The sequence below is a fragment of the Moschus berezovskii genome, chromosome 20 (genome assembly GCF_049115385.1).
Source record: "Moschus berezovskii isolate FMDL1 chromosome 20, NW_MosBer_1.0, whole genome shotgun sequence".
In the NCBI taxonomy this organism is placed as follows: Eukaryota; Metazoa; Chordata; class Mammalia; order Artiodactyla; family Moschidae; genus Moschus; species Moschus berezovskii.
Window position 1 is genome coordinate 65,243,581 of NC_142479.1, and position 19,027 is coordinate 65,262,607.

A 19,027-nucleotide genomic window follows, 5' to 3' on the forward strand; every position below is an offset into this window, starting at 1 on the left:
ATCATGCAAATACAAGCTGGAGCATGGGCGTGCAGGCAGGAGATAGTGTTGGCAGGGAGAGGCAGGGACTAGGCAGGGCTGGTTCTCCAAGCTGAGGTGCTTGTGCCAAGACCTAGCCGGAGGTAACGACTCTATGTGGACATCCTGGCTTGGCCTACCTCTCCTCTCCTCCAGGAGGGCCCTCTCCTTCCTTTCTGCCTTCCAGCTCACTTTCACTTCCCACCTTCCCAGGCTTCTCCCAGCCAAGAATGGCCCCCACCACTGTCCAGAGCCCACCCTTTTCTCAAACCCAGGGGACTCTCCACTGGCCCCCTCCCGGACTCTCTCTAGGTCAGCTTCCTAGGTAGAGCTCCTGGGTGGACAAGATTCAGGTCGTGGTGGATGACGCCCCTGGAGGCTGACTGACCACTCAGCCTGCTTCCTCATCTCTGAACTAGGGTCACCGATGCTCCCCACCCTGCTTGTGGGGGATTAACTGAGCAAACAGGAATGGGGACAGTCCCCACCTAGCACACAGGAAGTGTGCCGGAACTCGGCGGGAGAAACAGCAGAAGCCACGCCCAGACTGGGGCGGAGATAACCCCAGGTTCCACCGGAGAGTTTGCGGGAGTTGCTGGAGGCTGTGCAGGAGGAAGGGGTTACCCAATCTGGTGTGGCTGGGCCGGGCCCTATTCCTGTGGTTTTGCTGCCTGAAGCGGACAGGTCTGCGATTACTGTCCCCGTTTGAAACTTGGGGAAACTGAGTCCCACAGAAATTGGCTGCAGCCAGAGACTAGAAGGCTTCTAGATACTCGGACCTCGGGGTGGGTGAGGATAAGGGTCGGAAGCCGGCGGGGAGAGGGCACAGTTCGCCGAGGGCTCGATGGGCAGGAGAAGAAGCGGGGCACTCCCCGCAACCCCGCCGTCGGGTCACGTGACTTATCGGAGGCGGGTCACCACGTGGGCCGGGCTGGGCTGTGCAGCTCTGTGGCTCCGCCAGGTCTGCCTCCGTCTCGGGTCGCCCCGAAGGTCCTTGTCTACTCGCTCCGTCTGACCTCTCGGTCCCTCCCGCAGTTGGTGGAGTCCGAGCACAGTTCCCGGCGGCCCTTGCTGGGCAGGGGCGGGGGACAGGTGAGTCGCCGCCCGCCCCCGCTCGCCAGCGCCTCCCAGGTAAGCGGCCAGGATGTGGGACCCTGGTGGGGCGGGGCGGTAACTCCGGGGCTTGGGGGTGGTCCCCGCCCCCTCCCAGCCCCATCGAGTTCCCCTGAGGCCACCAGCTACACTACCTCCAAGTTCCTTAGGGACGCTGGGACCACTGGGCACTGAGTTCCCTCCCGGGGTTCTTCTGGATCTCCCTGAGTTTGACCCTCCGGAGGGTCCCGCTGGGGGACCGACTGATCCCACTGCACCCCCGCCCCTCCCCCCACCCCCGCAGGTGCTTCAGGGGGAGTGCAGCGTGTTTGTTTCTCCGGAAGGGAATGGGTAGAGGCCCCCATAGGTACCACTGGTCGAAAGTGAGGGAGTGGGAGACTGGCAGATAAGGGGTCCAGGGGCTCTCAGAGCTGCTGCCGCCACCGGGCTCAGAGACGTGGCTGCCCCTCTGCCCTGATGGTAGCTGCCCCCAGAGAACTCGCTTCCGGCTGGGGTGGAGTTTCTGGAAACTGGGCCCAGCCCTGCACCTCCCTACCCAGCTCAGGGTTCAGTAATGGTGCGCCCCAGAAACTCCTGCCCGACTTGTCCCCACCTGGGCAAGGGTACCAGGGCCCTGGGTACCACCCGGGCAGAAGTCCAAAGCAGTGCCCAGGTGAGCCCCCAGTCCCCACACAGCCTCTGAGCACCTCCCACCCGCGCTGCTCCTCCCTCCTGGAGAAGGGGTGTGTGGGACGGGCCTGTAGCTCAGAACTTGGAAAGGTCTGTGTTTCCTGGAAGGAATTCCCGCTCTAGACTGTGGGGTCACACCCTCAGCCCCAGCTCCAGCCACTTTTCCACCTCTGACCTTTGCTGGTTTCTCCACACTGTGCTCCTGTGGGAGGAAAGGGCAGGGGGCTTGGACTGTGTGGGGCCTGGGCTCTGAGACTGGACACCCCCAAGCGGGGGCACTGTCTGGGCACAGCCCTAGTGGGCTGGGCACCCCAGCCTCGCCTGAGGAAGCCCCTTGAGCTGAGCCAGCTTTCCTAAGTGCTGAGTTCCCTGGAGGTAAGGGTAGGGAGAGGGGCTGGGGGTGGGGGGGACAGGGCAGACTGAGGGCTGGGCCCAGTCTTACTGGGGCAGAGTCCTGCATGCATCAGCTGGTGGCTGGGAGCCCGCTCCCCACCCACCCCCCCCCGCCCCACTCCTGTGGGGTGGAGAGCCTGGACAAGGCCACCCTGGTTCTGTTGCCCTGGGTGACGGCAGAGCCTGGACAAAGGCTGGACAAAGGCTGCCTGTTTAAGGCCCAGCCCCCTCCCTAGCCAGCTGCCCAGGCCCGCCCCAAGGTGATGGAATGTAAGGAACTCTCTCAGGAGGGCTGTTGACCTTGACGTGCCCAGCTTGGCACAGAGTGACCGCCGTGGAGGGGAGACGCAGGGTGGGTGCAGCTGAGGCCATGCTGTCTGCTGTTCTGCTGGTGAGGGGTGAGGGGTGAGGGCCGCGGGCCCAGGCGGCAGGCTCCTGTGAGATTTCCGGTGGGAGGAAGTGCTGTGGGGTCATGGATAGGCACAGGAAAGGCCCCAGCTGTCCTGACCTTTCTCCCCAAGAGGGGGACTCCCTGGGTCAGAACCTTAGGAATGGAGAACCGTATCCACAGGCCCCCACCCGCCCATCCTCCTGCAGGAATGGCGCCACTAAGGAAACGGTGGGGAACTGCTCAGACCCCCCTCCCTTCCTTCCTCCCTAATCAACCTCCCTCCTCCCCTCTGGTGGTGGAGGAGTCTCCCTGTCAGTCCATTCCTGCCTGCAGTTTATCTCAGGTCACTCACTGGTGCTTCCCAGGTGGCGCTAGTGATAAAGAACCCCCCTGCCAATGCAGGAGACCTGAGAGACACAGGTTCAATCCCTGGGTTGGGAAGATCCTCTGGAGGAGGGCATGGTAACCCCTCCAGTATTCTTTGGGTTTGTCTGGTGGCTCAGATGGCAAAGAATCTGCCTGCAGTGCGGGAGACTGACTGGATTTTCATCCCTGGGTTGGGAAAGTCCCCTGGAGAAGGAAATGGCCACCTACCCCAGTGTTCTTGCCTGGAGAAGTCCATGGACAAAGGAGCCTGATGGGCTACGGTCCATGGGGGTCACCAAGAGTGGGACACGACTGAGTGACTAACAAACGCTGGACTGTGTGTTTGGTGTTTGTCTGTGGATGGGGGCAGGCTGGGGGCTCAGGCAGCCCAGGCTGGGAGCTGCCCCTTGGTCCCTCCCACGGTCCCCAGGGAGCGGGTGGCGGGGCTGGGTGCCAGGCTCATTTTGCTGTAACGCTTCCTCTCATCAGATGGGCAGCGGGAGGCTCTGGAGGCCGTGTCCAGGCTCTGAATTGCGCTAGGGTTGTGGACTGGCTGGCAGCGGGCCGCAGACATGTCCCAGTCGCCGGCCTTTGTCCTCAACGTCCTCGAGACCCCAGAGGACCCAGAGGGGTAGGCGCTCTGGGGTGGGGCTGGGGGCCGGGATGTGTCACCCCGAGGGAGGGGTGGGCTGGACCTCAGCCCTTTGGAGGGGGAAGGCTGCTGGGGCGAGGACTGGGTCAGTAGCAGCCTGACCTCCCCGCCACATCCCCCGTTCTGGACCCAGCAGCCAAGAGCCCAGCCCCTATGATGAGAGCGAAGTGCATGACTCCTTCCACCAGCTCATCCAGGAGCAGAGCCGCTGGGTGGCCGAGGAGGCGCTGGAGCTGCAGCAGAGGCAGCCGGGGACTGGCGCCCTGGGGGCCTCAGGTGAGCCCACCTGGCCAGGTGCTAGGTTGTGGTGGGCAGGGCACTGAGCCTCTCACCCTTTCAGGAAGCCCCTCCTAGCAGCCTGGGGAGGGGGTTGGACGGGGAGATCTCCGGCCAGCACAATCTGTAGAACCTTTGGACAAGTCTTAACTTTGCTGGACAGGCAGCGGCCACGAGACCCTGCTGGGGCCCGAGGGTGCCCCCGTCTACAGCATGGCCACGCTCCGCATCTTGGCCAGCATGCCCAGTCGCACCATCGGTGAGTGGGACCTTTCCCTTTGGACCCTGGGCCGGGCTGGGGTTTCTGGCTAGGATCCTAGAGATCCTACGGATCCTAGAGCTGGGCCCCTTCAGCTCCCAGCCCACCCTATCTGCTGCCTGGAAGCCCAGCCCGGCCCCAGGCAGCCTCGCTGGGTTCTAAAAAAATGACTCCGGAGTCGTCATGGGGATAAAAATAGGCTCTTGGGAACCAGTGGCGCTTGAGGTCTCTTATGAAGGGACTTTCCTGGGTCCTGGGAAGCAGTGTGTGTGTGTGGGGTGGTCCCTGCCTCCACGTGAAGGGGGCGCATCCCTCTGCTGACCAGCGGCCTCTGCAGGCCGGAGCCGCGGGGCCATCATCTCCCAGTACTACAGCCGCACGGTGAAGCTGCGTCGCAGGGCCGGCCGGCCGCAGCTCAGGGACATAGGCCGCTCAGCCCGGCCCAGCCTCCGCCTGTACGACCTGGAGCTGGACTCTGCGGTCCTGGAGGAGGAGGGTGAGTCGGGGGGGCGGGGCCTCGCTGGGGAGGACATCTGCTGGCGGGGTTGGGGGCTGGGGTGCAGCGGGCTGTCTGAAGGTCCCCTGGAGTGAGGTCCCTTTGCAGGAGTGCAGGAGGGTCTTGGTGTCCCGGCTACTGGGCCAGAGAAGCACGGGCCTCTCCGGCTGCACGGGGTTTGACTTTGCGGCCAGGCACTCTGCAATGTCTGTCGAGCGTTTATAGTGTCACAGATGCTGGTACTGGCTTTGGGATGTGATGGTGGTGAGCACACCCATTTAGTTCTCGTGCAGTTTATCCTCTGGTGAAACAGGAACCAAACAAAAGGATAAGCGATGGTTAAAGCTCAGATTGAGATGAGATGAGATGGCTGGATGGTGTAGCTGATGCGATGGACATGAACATGGGCAAACTTTGGGAGATGGTGAGGGACAGGGAGGCCTGGTGTGCTGCAGCCCATGGGGTCACAAAGAGCTGGACACAACCCGGCGACTGAACCACAACAAAGCTCAGATAAGGGCAGCTGAGGAAAGGTGCCTGGCGGGAGAGCACTGCAGAACCCATCTAGCCTAGAGGAGTCCCGGGAGGCTTCCTGGAGGGAGTGACGCTAAAGCTGATGGGGCATGTACAAAGGCCCTGGGGTGGGAGCCTCCTGGCTTCCCTGAACATCTGGAGGCTGGTGTGGAGGAGTTGGGGAGCAAGAGAGAATAGCTGTAGGAAGGGGCAGGGCCCAACACACAGGTCAGTCTTCAACCAAGTGATCTCTGGCAGCAGCGCCCAGGGCCTTGGGCACTTCCTGGGGCCCTCCTGTGTTTCCCTTCCCCATTTACCCAAGGGCCCCAGCTGGTGGGTGACAGAGCAGTGCAGGGTGATGTGAGTGCTGGGGTCAGGGTGAACGTTCCCATTTTACTGTGCGAACCAGGCCGGATGTCTGCTTTCTGGTCATTTCTTATCTGGAAAGAGGAGTTCAAATAGCATCCCCTTTCCAGGGTGGGTGTGAGGATCAAAGGAGAAAGGCCGAGGGGTGGGCAGATCTCCAGACCCCACCTTTCCCTACTGACCCCAGCGGGGCTTGGCATAGTGAGAAGTGGTGGGGGGATGGGGATCTGGGACCCCATTGCTGCAGAATAGGGGCGGCATACGGGGCTCCGGTGTGTGGGGGGATCAGAGCAAGATGCTTGAGGGGCCCCAGGAGGGGAGTTTGGGTCAAGGAGGATGGGGCACTGGGCTGGGCCTCAGAAGATGCTGGGAACTTGATTGTGTCCTGGGCTCCTGGGAGTGGAGGTAAGAGAGGGTGACGGCTGGCAGGCATGTGGGCCTGGCCGGGCGGCAGAGGCCTTGGTGGCAGGGGATGGCCACAAGGCGGGAGGGAGGCAGGGTGCCGCGGGAACCTCAGCTCGCCCCCTTCCCTCTGCAGAGAAGCGGGGCCTCCTGGTGAAGGAGCTCCAGGGCCTGACCATGGCCCAGCGGGACCACATGCTCCGGGGGATGCCCCTGAGCCTGGCCGAGAAACGCTGCCTGCGGTCAGTGCTCCTCTGCCCCGGGCGGCCCCCAGACGCCCCTCCTCGGCTGGGTGGGGCGGGGGTGTCAGCTGGCTTCTGAGCCCACGATGGACGGTGGTCCCCAGTGGGGAGGAAGTGGACCGACCCTGGATGCTGCCTCTGCCCCCAGGGAGGAGAGCCGGCCCCCAAGGGGCAAGCGCAGGGCCCCGCGGCGCCATGGGCTCCTCTCCTGCTGTGACCAGCTCCGCGACAGCTGTATACTGGTAGGAGCATCTGGGCACCCGGGAGGGACGGGGTGGGGTGGAGTGGGGGTGATGGGGGTGCCCTTTCTCCCTCCGAGTGATGTCCGTGGGGTCATCTCGCCTCCAGCCTGGCTCCGGGCCAGGATCGACCCCCTTCCTCCCCTCACGGCGCCCCTGCCCTCCGGGCCGGGCCTGCGGTCTTGCTAGGGGCCGGCTCCCCACCCCAGCCCCGCCTGAGAGCCATCCTGCCGCTGTCCCCGCAGGCCTCGCACAACCTGGGGCTGGCGCTGCTCTCGGGGCTGCAGGCCCTGACGCCCTGGCGCTACGCCCTGAAGCGGATCGGGGGCCGGTTCGGCTCCAGCGTCCTCTCCTACTTCCTCTTCCTCAAGACCCTGCTGGCCTTCAACGCCCTGCTGCTGCTGCCGCTGCTGGCCTTCATCGTGGGCGTGCAGGCCGCCTTCCCGCCCGCGCCCGCAGGCCCAGTGCCCACCTTCACGGGCCTGGAGCTCCTCACCGGTGGGGTGAGGCTTGGCGGGGAGGGGCGCGGCGAGCAGGGGCACCCTCTCGTTACACCCCCGACCCATCCCCTGCTGTGACTGGCTCCCCTCGCTTTCCCTGGGACCCTGGAAGTGCCAGGGTGGCCGTGGTCCTCCGTGCACCTCTGTGTTCCCCTCACCGCCTCCCTCTCTCTGGTCCTTCCCCTTCTGCCTTTCTCCTCACCCCGCCCGCTGGGTGCCCTGCAAGCCTGAGGGTGGGTCAGCTGCCAGGAGGGGAGACTCCCTGACCCCGCCGGGCGTTTTCTCCGCAGGGCCGCTTCACGCACAGCGTCATGTACTATGGCTATTACAGTAACGCCACGCTGAACCAGCTGTGTGCCACCCCACCGAATGGCAGCCAGTGCACTCCCGAGGCGGGCAGCCTGCCCTACAACATGCCCCTGGCCTACCTCTTCACCCTGGGGGCAGCTTTCTTTATCACCTGCATCACTCTGGTGTACAGGTAAGGGCTCTCTGCTGTGTGACCCCGACTCAGCATCACTGACCCACCCGTGCATCCATCTGTCCATCCATTCTTCATCCATCCTGCCACCCATCCATTCATCCATCCAGAGACTGAAGGCAAGAGGAGAAGGGGGCAACAGAGGATGAGATGGTTGGATAGTATCATCGACTCAAGGGACACGGGTTTGAGCAAACTCTGGGAGACAGTGAAGGACTGGGCAGCCTGGCTTGTTGGCAGTCCATGGGGTCACAAAGTCAGATACAACTGAGTGACTGGACAACAATCCATCCATCATCACTCTATCCATCCATCCATCCATCAACTGCGCCTCCACAGATCCTTCCTTCCTTCCACAGTTTCATCCACGCACCCATCCACTCCAGACACATTTACTGCACTCTGCTCAGGCCAGGAAGATAAATGAGCTTGGTGCATATCCTTGAGACGCTTGCTGTGTACAGGAGAAGACAGGCTAGTGAAGAGGCTGGGAAACTGTGATGTTGCTCAGGTGTTATGGAGCCTGGGTGTCAGACCGACTTCCCAGGGGGGTGGTCCTTGTCCCACAGAGGGAAGTTAAATAAGGGCGGCTAGGGAAAGACAGGAAGGTGTTCTGGTTCTCGGGAGAGGAAGTGCAGAGGTTCTGAGTTAAGCCAGAAGCTTCTATAGCCACATCTGGTTGGGCTTCCCTGGTGGCTCAGAGGTTAAAGCGTCTGCCTCCAATGCGGGAGACCCGGGTTCGATCCTTGGGTCGGGAAGATCCCCTGGAGAAGGAAACGGTAACCCACTCCAGTATTCTTGCCTGGAGAATCCCATGGACGGAGAAGCCTGGTAGGCTACAGTCCACGGGTCGCATAGAGTCGGACACGACTGAGCGACAGAACGGAACGGAACGGGTGGGAGGCAGCTTGCGGGGTGGTGGGGAGTGGAGCTGACCCCACTTCTAGCCCTCTGTGGCTGCTGGGCATCCTGCCGGACAGGTCTGACCTAGGGTGGCCGGTGGTCCACCCCAGGAGGCTGAGAGCTCTGGGCTAGAGGTAGGGCAGGGAGAGTGGCCGGAGGCCCAGCAGCGCTGGGCGGGGGTGGGGGCCTCCTCTGAGTGGCTGGTGCACTTTGTCAGATCTGTTTCTCCCGGCCTCTGCACCTTCTGCCCCGTCTCACCCCCTGCCCGGCTCTGCTTCTCCCAGCATGTCCCGCTCTTTCGGGGAGAGCTACCGGGTGGGCAGCACCTCGGGGGTCCACGCCATCACCGTTTTCTGTTCCTGGGACTACAAAGTGACCCAGAGATGGGCCACCCGCCTCCAGCACGACAACATCCGAACCCAGTTGAAGGTGAGCTGGGGGCTCATGGCCCCCTGGGGCCACGGTCCGCCACCCTCGTGTCCAGGAGAGCACTAGTCGGGGCCCTGCAGTGGGCCTGCAGGAAGGACTTCCTGTTCTCGAAGGCCCCGTGTCCTCCGGCCCTGGCAGGAAGAGGCCTCCACGGTGCCAGCTGGCCCATGCTCCCAGCCCCCCTGGTAGCCCTGGGGTACAAGTGAGAACAGTGAGGTCTCAGTCCCTTGCCCATGGCCCTTCGGGCCAGAGGGTGGCTGAGCTGGGCCTCCTGGAAGATTCTCTGCCTGTCGGGGGTCCCTGCTGCAGGATTTGAGTCAGGGGCACTCAGTTTTGACCCAGCTGTCGGGCCCTTGGGGAGGGTCCCGTGGCTTCTAGTCGGTGAGGGAACAGCTGTCTGCAGGCAGCACGGCTCAGGAGGCAGGTAGGGGGCAGGCCACGTCCCTGGAGACAGGGCCTCTGACGGGGGAGCCACAGGCCGTGGTACCGGGGGCGGGCGGGAGGTGAGCCCTGGCCCCCCGCCGACCCCGAGTCTCCCCGTGTGCCGGCTCTGTGCCCCACCCTGGGGTGTGGTGCGCACATGGGCACGTTCCCGCGTTTCTGTGCCGTGGGTGACGGGCTCACTGTCGCCTGCAGGAGCTGCTGGCTGAATGGCAGTCGCGCCAGCGCCCCCGGAGCACGTGCGGGTGGCTGCGGCGGGTGGCCGTGCTGGGGCTCGTGTGGCTGCTGTGTCTGGGCACGACGCTGGGCTGCACCCTGGCCGTCTACAACTTCTCGGAGCTCATGATCGAGGTGCGGAGAGGACGCGGGTGGCCCCCGAGGAGGCCCGGGCCTCCCGCTTTGTTACCTGGGACCCCGGCCCCCACACCCCCTGCCCCGGGCCTCCCCAGAGGACTCTCCTCCCAGGCCTTGTTCCCGCTCTTGTTCTGTCTGATGCTGTTATAACGTTCTTTTGTTTTCTTGTCTTTTGGTTTTTCTTTTCACTTTTTTTTCCGACACCTGGGTTCCATCCTCCCTTCTCTGCCTCCCGCCCCACTTCCTGTGTGGTTTGAACACGGGGCCTGGGGTGGGGGAGGTGTGCCCGCCATCTCCACCTGCTCTGTCCCCCCCGGACCCCTCCCTGCAGCCCCTTCTCCTCCCCCTACCCTCGGGCCCGGCAGTGGACCTGACCCTGTCCTCGGGGCCCCTCCGGGGACCACTGCCCCCCGCCGCCCCAGCAGAGCCCAGTGTCCGCCGAGCGGGAGGTGGTCCTGCTGCTCCAGCCTCTGGTGGTTTGCCTCCTCAACCTGGGGGCCCCCTACCTGTTCCGCATCCTGGCCGCCCTGGAGCGGCACGACTCCCCGGTGCTGGAGGTGTACGTGGCCATCTGCAGGTGCGAGGCTAGGTGGGCCAGGTGCGGGCTTTCTGGGGTGGGACCTCTGTCTCCCAGGCAGCCCGCCCTCAGCCCGCACACCCACCCTTTTCTGCAGGAACCTCATCCTCAAGATGGTCACCCTGGGGATTCTTTGCTACCACTGGCTGGGCCGCAGGGTGGGCACCCTGAAGGATCAGGTGAGGGCGGGCCGGGAGGTGCTGGTGGGGGCCTGGGGCTCCGCGGGCCCCTCACAGCAGCCAGCCCTCACCTGACCTTCCCTGGCTCTGTCTGCAAGCGTCCTGGGGGCCCCCTGGTGGCAGGGGAGGGTGGGGGCTGAGGCCGCGTCTGTTTCAGTGCTGGGAGAACTTCGTGGGCCAGGAGCTGTACCGGCTTATGGTGATGGACTTCATCTTCACGCTGCTGGACACGCTTCTGGGGGAGCTGGTGTGGAGGTGAGGCCTGTGGGCTGGGTCCCCGCACCTGGGCGTCTCCTGCAGAAGGGCTCCTAGCGTCCTCCCCTGCGTGCGTGGTGGAGGTGGGGGTCACCTGGGCGGTCCTCAGGCCTCTGAAAATCAGGACCTGACCTGAGACTGGGACCATAAGTTTCCACCCATGACAGGTCTTCTGTAAAATATCGTTAAACTGAGAAAAACCCTGAGAAAACAGGATGTAGCATATTTTTAGATCGGAAAGGAAGACAGGTTTCAAAATGATGCATTGTTCTAATCCGTCAAGGGAAAAAAGGGTCGGGAGGAAGCGCAGAAAGTGGAAGAGCGTGTTCAGCTGTCCTGGCTGTGGGTGCTGGCATGGCAGGTGTCATTTCCTTCTCTTTTGTGTTTTCTTTGAGAACATTGGAATTTAAAAATACTAAGATTTTTACTTAAAATATTTTCAAGATTTATTTTTATTTTTGGCCGCACTTCGTGGCATGCAGAACTTCCTCGACCAGGGATCGAACCCCTGCCCCCTGCAGTGGAAGCGTGGAGTCTCAACTATTGGACCACCAGGGAGGCCTCAATAATAATAAAAATATTTTTTTTAGAAAATATTGTTTTTCTTGGCCGTGCTGGGTCTTCGTTGCTGTGTGCAGGCTTCTTGCTGTAGTGGCTTCTTTTGCTATGGAACACGGGCTCTAGGGCTTGGGGCTTCAGTGATTGTGGCACGTGGGTTCAGTAGTCGTGGCTTCTGGGCTCTCGAGCACAGGCTCAGAAGTTGTGGCGCATGGGTTTAGTTGCCTCATGGCATGTGGGATCTTCCGGGACCAGGAATCAAACCCGTGTCTCCTGCACTGGCAGGTGGATTCTTTACCACTGAACCACCAAGAGGGATGCCATCTCTGATAGCTCAGCTGGGAAAGAATCCTCCCACAATTCAGGAGACCGTGGTTTGGTTCCTGGGTCGGGAAGATCCGCTGGAGAAGGGATAGGCTACCCACTCCAGTATTCTTGGGCTTCCCTTGTTGGTTAGCTGGTAAAGAATCCGCCTGCAATGCAGGAGACCTGTTTGATTCCTGGGTTGGGAAGAGTCCCTGAAGAAGGGAAAGGCTACCCATTCCAGTATTCTGGCCTGGAGAATACCATGGACTGTATAGACCATGGGGTCGCAAAGAATCAGACACGACTGAGCGACTTTCATTTCACTTTCACCAGGGAGGGTGTGAAAATTGCTCAGTGATGTCCGACTTTTTGCATCCCCGTGGACTGCAGCCTGCCAGGCTTCTCTGTCCATGGAATTTTCCAGGCAAGAATACTGAAGTAGGTTGCCATTCCCTTCTCCAGGGGAACTTCTTGACCCAGGGGTCAAACCCGGGTCTCCTGCATTGCAGGCAGATTCTTTCCTGTCTGAGTCAACAGGCAATAAGATTTTTAAAAAGCAGTAACACCTTTGATGCCAATGTGCATGTTTGCACTGAGGTGTATTGCACGTGCTTAGAAAATGGACAGAGACTAAGTCAGCTGCAGTGCAGATCGCTCTGTGTGGGACCCCAGTCTGCCGTCTCCCCTCGATATCACTGGGCACTGGGAGGGGTGGGCTGGCTCGTCAGCTTGCGGTGTGGGTCCATCAGGCTGATCTCGGAGACTGGTCCTCCTATGTGACCCCAGGGCTCTTCTGCCCCAGGCTTTTCTCCGAGAAGCGGCTTAAGAGGAAGGGGAAGCCTGAGTTTGACATTGCAGGAAACGTCCTGGAGCTGATTTACGGGCAGACCCTGACCTGGTGAGCATCTCTCTCATGTTTTCCACTGTCTGGTCCCCGGGGAGGCTGACCCCTTCCCCCTTGGGGCCCCAGCAAGGCTCAGTCCTGGGATTCTGGAGTGACCTGACCCTTCAGCCCCAGGTGGACCCAGACTCCGCTCCCCTTGCTGGGCTTTCCTCAAGGTCTGACCCCGAGCCAGGCCCGGGGGTGTAGTTCTGGGCCTAGGGCGCAGCACGGGGGTCAGGACCCCAGCCCCTGGACTGCAGCCCTCTCCTCTCCACGCCCTCCTCAGGCTGGGGGTCCTCTTCTCCCCGCTCCTGCCCGCCATGCAGATCATCAAACTGCTGCTCCTCTTCTACATCAAGAAGGTAAAGGTGCTGGGTCCTGGGGGTGGGGGCGCAGGGGGCAGCGGGCCTGGGGAGCGTGTGCAGCCAGGGTGGCTGCTGGGCCGGCAGACACGGAGCCCTGGGACATTAGAGCCCTTCCCTGGCCCGAGTGGTATGTGGCTGGCAGCCCAGGGCCACCCTCTGGGGTCGGTTGTACAGGCCCCAGCTGATTCCCGGGCCTGCATCTCTGCCTTTGGCAGGCTAGAGCATCCCGTTAGGGTCTGTGGTCACCGCCACGTGCCCGTGTGTACAGGTCAGGGCTTCCAGCCAGGCGGCTCCGAGGCGCTCAGAACCAGCGCCTCCTTTCCGCTGCTCCCCGTGTTTTCCTCATCTGTTCACAGTGGATATGGGCTTCCCAGGTGACTCAGTGGTAAAGAATCCACCTCCTGAGCGGCAGATGTAGGTTCGATTCCTGGGTCGAGAAGGTCCTCTGGAGAAGGAAATGGGAACCCACTCCAGTATCCTTACCTGAGAGATCCCATGGACAGAGGAAACTGGCAGGCTACAGTCCGTGGGGTCACAAAGAGTCTGATGTGGCTTAGTGGCTAAACAATAAAACAACAAAAAAACCCTTGAATGGTGCCCTGGGGCACTGCTAGAGATGACGTTTATAAAGCACAGGGCAGGGTATCTGGCCTACTGGAGACCTTTATAGTCAACAGAGGTGGCTGTTAGTATCATCCCTCCTCCTTACAAGTGAGCTGGACAAGCATCCCCCCATGTCCCTCGGTCTCCCCTCTGCAGACGGGGAGGTGGCCCCGCTGGCCCTTCCCAGCCTGCAGGCTTAGATTCCAAGCGTCTGCCTCTCTGTCGGGCTGTCTTGAGGTGTTGGCTCAGGCTGGAAGCTGGGCTCAGGGTACTGGAAGCGCAGCACCCTCTCAGCCCACGGCCAGCCTCGGTCCTGTTAGCTCTGGGAGGCCCCACCAGGCCTGGGAGTGGGGGTGGTGGATGGCGGGGTGGTGGTGGCCGAACACAGCCTTTGTCCCCAGGCCAGCCTGATGGCCAACTGCCAGGCGCCCCGCAGGCCCTGGAAGGCGTCCCACATGAGCACCGTCTTCATCTCCCTGCTCTGCTTCCCTTCCTTCCTGGGCGCGGCCGTTTTCCTCTGCTACGCTGTCTGGCAGTGAGTGGGTGCCCGGCCTCCAGGGTGGGGGGCGTGGGGAGGGCTGCCTGGCAGGGTTCTGACTGCAGGCCGGGGTTCGGGTGGTGCGGAGCGGCCCTTTGCCCAGGCTCAGGGGTCACGCTGCCCACCCTCTGCCCCCAGGGTGAAGCCCTCGAGCACCTGCGGCCCCTTCCGGACCCTGGACACCATGTATGAGGCGGGGAAGGTGTGGGTGCGCCGCCTGGAGAAGGCGGGCCCCCGTGTCTCCTGGCTGCCCTGGGTCCACCGCTACCTGGTGGAAGATACCTTCCCCCTCTACCTGGTGTCAGCCCTGCTGCTGTGAGTGACGCGGCCCCTGGCTTCTCCCCACTCTGGGCTCCTGCGAGGGGCCCAGCCTGACTGCCCGTCTCATGCAGGGCTGTGATCTACCTCAACATCCAGGTGGTGAAGGGCCAGCGGAAAGTCATCTGCCTCCTTAAGGAGCAAATCAGCAACGTGAGTGCCCCTCTGACCCCCCACCCAGGGTCCCTCCAGGCTTCTCACCTCCCCCGGATGTGGGCTGTGGAAAGGGGTTGTTTGCTAAGCGAATTATATCGGTTGCGATACATAGTTCGTATTCATCAGACTGGTAGACAGGATGGGAGGCGGCCAGGCTACCTATCTGCAAAGACCCCGCTGGGACGAGGGCTCCAGGGTGCTTCTCCGACGACCCCCACCCCCACCCCCAGTCCCCCAGAGGTCGCCCAGCCCTGCCCCGTGGGCTGTCCTTCCCTCCTCCCTGCTCAGTTACTGGACCTCCCATCACCTTTGGGGCAGGTCACTGCCCCAACAGTCAGGGTCACTCGGGCTGGCGTTTGCCTGGACGGCAGGGGCCTTTCGCCTGGTTCTTACCCTGCCCAGGTCTGGGCCGGCTGCTCAGGAGCACGTGTCAGTGACAGCAGGTCTTGCGAATGCTCAGTGGCCTCTGGCCTCGCCCCCAGGGCCCCGACGTCACTCTCCCCACTGCTGTTTCTTTTCCTTTTCTCCCTTTCCTTTCTGGTTTCTCCCTTGTGTACTCCATGCTTAAGCCCACCTTGGGGCCAGCTGCTGCCTGTGTCCCCCAGGCAGTCACATCAGGGCTGGTGGCTCCCCGCCACCCTGCATTAGAAATGACCTGAGGGTCCACTGCCGGGGGTCAGCCAAGGTGAGACGGGGCTGGGCTGCAGCTCGTGTGACCCTGCTGCTGGCTGGTTGGTGCAGGGGCTCAGAGTCAGGTCTTTCCAAGTGGGAGGATCCCCTGGTGACTGCTCCCACTTTTTATTGGGTTGTAAGCAATGCAGTACTTCCACAAACAGCAGGCAGCACTCAGGCCAGGCATTTTGGCTGCGGGGGTTGCCTGGCCCCAACTGTTGGAAATGGGTTTTCCCCAACTGGCTCGTGCCCTGCTGTGTAGATCTTTGGGACCTGAGGTGCCCCACGGGGCCAGGGTGGGGGCGGGGGTGGCGGGATGCACAGGGGCATTGAGAGGGGAACCCCTGGTTCACCTCGTTCCGCCTGCTGTTCCTCTAGTAGCTGAAGGACAGTTCCCCAGGCGGCCCTCGTGGCAGCGTCTCCTGCCAAGGCCGAGCCCGGGCCCGGTTCTGAGTCTGGGGCTGCTGGTCTGAGCTCCGTCAGCACTCGGAGCATCTTTTCCTGGGACTGAACAGGGCAGCTTACTCAGGCTCATGGCCCTCTGTACCCACCAACTCAATGGAGAGAAAGCGGGGAGGGCCCACCTTGGAGGTTTGTCTGTCTCAGTGGCTTCCTGGGTGAGCCAGGGTCCCCGGCACCCAGGACACATTCGAACAGATTTGCCATTTTCTCTTTGTGAAGGCTCCCTACAAGAAACCCAGTCTGACCCCGGAGTTTGAAGGGCCCTGAAGTCTGCCGGGTGTTTAACTGTGTCCTCGACTTAAACCTTTACGCACTTTTCACAGTCATCGGTCGAAAGAGCCCTGGGTTGGCTGATTTGTTGTTGTTGTTCAGTTGCTAAGTCACGTCCAACTCTTTGCAACCCCATGGACTGCAGCACGCCAAGCTTCCCTGTCCTTCACCATCTCCCAGAGTTTGCTTAAACTCATGTCTGTTGAGTCGGTGATGCCATCCAGCCATCTCATCCTCTGTCGCCCCCTTCTCCTCCTGCCCTCAATCTTTCCCAGCATCAGGGTCTTCTCCAATGAGTTGGCTCTTCGCATCAGGTGGCCAAAGTATTGGCTGATCCCTGCCCCAAAGATGTCCTTGTCCTAATCCCAGGAGCTGTGAGTAAGCCACATCGCCTGGCATTGGAGCTGGGGATGGGATCAGGATTGCAGATGGAATCAGTTGCTAATCAGCTGATCTGGAGGTGGGCAAGATTGTCCTGGATCGTTCGGGTGGGCGTGATGTCGTGATAAAGCCCTTAGAAAAGGACGCTGGAGAGTCAGTATCAGCGGAAAGGATGTGAGAAGGACTTGACTGGACGCTGCTGGCTCTGCAAATGGAAGGAGGCTGTAAGCCCAGGGATGTGGGCAGACTCAGAAGCTGAAGGCGAGGACAGATTCTCCCTGGAGGCTCCAGTGAGACCACTGTGGACTTTTAAAAAGTTTTGTTTCTTTATCTCTGGCTGTGCTGGGTCTTTGCTGCTGCTTGGGCTTTTCTCTAGTTGCCGTGTGGTGGCTTCTTGTGGAGCGCGGGCTCTAGGGTGCTCGGGTGCTCGGGCTTGAGTAGTTGTGGGTCATGAACTCAGTAGTTGCAGTTCTTGGGCTTGAGAGCGCAGGCTCAATAGTTGTGAGCCTTAGTTGCTCTGTGACATGTGAGCCCTGACCAGGGATTGAACTTGTGTCTCCTGCATTGACAGGTGCATTCTTTACCACTGAGCCACTAGGGAAGCCCTATTGTAGACTTCTGATCTCTAGAACTGAAAGGTGTTGAATCTGTGTTGCTCCAATCGATTAGGGCAACGATAGAAAACCCATACAAACCCCATGATACAAGCACACAGTGACCGAGGTCAGAGAGGAGGTAATTTCCCCAGGGCAGACTTACTAAGTAGCAGGACCGGTGATAAATTGAGTCAGGTTGAGTTGGCAGCCCTCAGTGTGTGAATCAGCACATTTCCCTTTTCACCTTGGCCGCTAGGAAGCTTAGGTGTGTATATGTGCCCCCTGTAGGGTTCTTGGTTTTTCCCTCGTTCTTGCTTGGTACCTCTGTCTCCTTTCTTTAAACTTTTCATGCTCATAGTGTCAAATCTTCGAGAGCCCCACCAAGTGCCAACTGGAGCAGGCCACTTCTGGATGGACATGCAGTGGACAGCTGCTCTCTGTGTTCCTGTGTTTCTAGGAGGGGGAGGACAAAATCTTCTTGATCAACAAGCTTCAGCGTGTCTACGAGAGGAAGGAGAGGAGCAGGTGAGGGGCCTGGGAGGGGAGTGTGCAGGGTGGGGGAACAGGGAATGGACAGGGAGGCCCCTTCCTTCCAGGGGTTGGGGGTGGGGAGTGGTTGCTGGCCTCCCCGGGTGGCCCTTAACTTCTTGGGACTCCTCTGCCCCTTCCCCCACCATTTCTCCTCAGGTATTTGGGGCAGGAGGAAAACTTAAGTTTGGTGAGAAAGGAAAAAAGGAAGTGAACTGTGTGCAGGGGCCAGGGTTGGGCTGGGGTCTCTCACACCCTTTCCCTCCTCCTCTCTGCATCCCCTGTCTTCATGAGTCAGGGGGTCTAGCTGGCCTTCTCCTCAGGCCCCCACCCCTTTCACCCCTTGGGGTGAATATCCTGACCCCCAGATGCTGCTGCACCAGGAGTGCAGGGCCTGCTCCCATGGCCGCACAACTCACCGTGCACCTGTTACTGTGCTTAAGTCCGGGGAAGGGGAGGCACACTCAGACATCTTCCTGCCGCCTGGACAGACAGACACACTTGGGGATGCACACAACCCCTTCCTCGGCCCCCGCCCAGCCAGGGGGGCTGGCTGAGGTTTGCAGGTGGAAGCCCTTGGGGCTCCCCCTCCCGACCCTTGGCAGCAGGAGTCCCTCCCACCCCAGAATGAGCCGTCTAATAAGACATTCTCCCCACACCCCAGCCAGGAGGAGGGCATGGCAACCCACTCCAGTGTCTTTGGCTGGAGAATTCCATGGACAGAAGAGCCTAGCGGGCTGCAGTCCCTGGGGTTGCGACTAAGCACGCGTGTGCGCCCCCAGCCAGGCATTAGTGGTGAATCCTGGCCTCTTTCTGCTCCTTCCCCTTCTCTCCAGGGGTCTGGAAGCAGCTCCCAAGGAAGCTGATAGGCGTCCTCTGGCCTTGGAGGGGGTGACTGGCGTGCACTGCCCGAGGCCAGGGGCCACTCACTGACTTCCCTTTCTGGCAGGGCTGGTAGAACTGAGGAGGCCATGACACCCCCAGCCCTGTTCACAGATGACTGGGACGCCCAGTAAGAGCGCCAGGCTGGCAGCCTGGTTCCTGCGGCCCTGCAGGCAGATGCCGCTTGGAAACGACCCCGCTGGGACATGATTGGGGGTGGGGGTCAGGGGGCAGCACTCTGAAGCCCACCTGAGGCTGGAGCACCCGCTGTGAACCCTGCCTGGCACTCTTATTTATTCTGATTAAACATGTTTTGCAAAATGGGCTCGTCTCGTGGGAGTCTGTGCTTGTACCCAGGCCTGTCCAGGCGTGCGCAGGTACGGCCGCGCCCCTGGGGTCTGCAGCCTGCCTTCTTCTGCCTCCAATTTCTCTGTCTGTTTCTTCAAGGCTGTCTTCCTGGCCAGGCTGGGCCCTGTAGCCTCCCCCAGTGCTGGGCTCCGGATGGAACAGACTGCGGGGCTTCAGGGCTGAGTGCAGGGCGCCCTCTGCTGGTGCAGCCCCTTGTAGCAGGGGTGGACCACACTGCAGCTTCCGGGGCTGCCTGGCCAGCCCCTGCTGGGGGTGTGTGGTGAGGTTGGGAGGTGTGTCGGGGGATGGGGAGGTGGGGGGAGGAGTACAGGGGACAGATATGGAATGTGTGGTGGCGGATGATGAAGTGATGCTTTCAGTGGTTACTGGGTGGAGGGCAAATTTAGGGAGGGACTGAGGTGGGTCATAGCTTTTCTTCCAAGGAGCAAGCATCTTTTCATTTGGAAGAAAAGCTATGACCAACCTAGACAGCATATTAAAAAGCAGAGACATTACTTTGCCAAACAAAGGTCTGTCTAGTCAAAGCTATGGTTTTTCCAGTAGTCCTGTACGGATGTGAGAGTTGGACTATAAAGAAAGCTGAGCGCCAAAGAACTGATGCTTTTGAACCGTGGTGTTGGAGAACT

At 61.1% G+C, this 19,027-nt stretch overlaps 1 protein-coding gene across 6 annotated transcripts; it reads left to right on the forward strand.

Annotated features, from left to right (window-relative positions):
• The first annotated feature begins 553 nt into the window (after positions 1–553).
• On the forward strand, positions 554–18,357 carry TMC6 (transmembrane channel like 6). Of its 6 annotated transcripts, none has more exons than XM_055408470.2 (22): positions 555–702; positions 1,054–1,149; positions 3,440–3,581; positions 3,736–3,878; positions 4,042–4,137; positions 4,475–4,633; positions 6,051–6,156; positions 6,305–6,398; positions 6,641–6,898; positions 7,186–7,376; positions 8,564–8,708; positions 9,345–9,500; positions 9,929–10,080; positions 10,178–10,259; positions 10,417–10,514; positions 12,181–12,276; positions 12,548–12,623; positions 13,631–13,764; positions 13,906–14,082; positions 14,160–14,238; positions 17,080–17,147; positions 18,100–18,357. In XM_055408470.2, exons 3-22 carry the CDS (start codon positions 3,523–3,525, stop codon positions 18,164–18,166), a joined length of 2,436 nt encoding a protein of 811 aa, XP_055264445.2. In that variant the 5' UTR covers positions 555–702; positions 1,054–1,149; positions 3,440–3,522; the 3' UTR covers positions 18,167–18,357. The 6 variants fall into 6 exon arrangements, with proteins under 6 accessions (XP_055264450.2, XP_055264445.2, XP_055264448.2 ...); XM_055408473.2 differs by having other exon boundaries at positions 3,739–3,878; XM_055408471.2 differs by having other exon boundaries at positions 665–803.
• The last annotated feature ends 670 nt before the right edge of the window (positions 18,358–19,027 follow it).

Bases quoted from the DNA above. Each gene is read 5' to 3' on its own strand.
- TMC6 (XM_055408470.2), top strand. From the start codon at position 3,523: ATGTCCCAGTCGCCGGCCTTTGTCCTCAACGTCCTCGAGACCCCAGAG. The intron at 3,582-3,735 runs GTAGGCGCTCTG...TTCTGGACCCAG, and splicing joins ACCCCAGAGGACCCAGAGGG to CAGCCAAGAGCCCAGCCCCT. The intron at 7,377-8,563 runs GTAAGGGCTCTC...TGCTTCTCCCAG, and splicing joins TGCATCACTCTGGTGTACAG to CATGTCCCGCTCTTTCGGGG.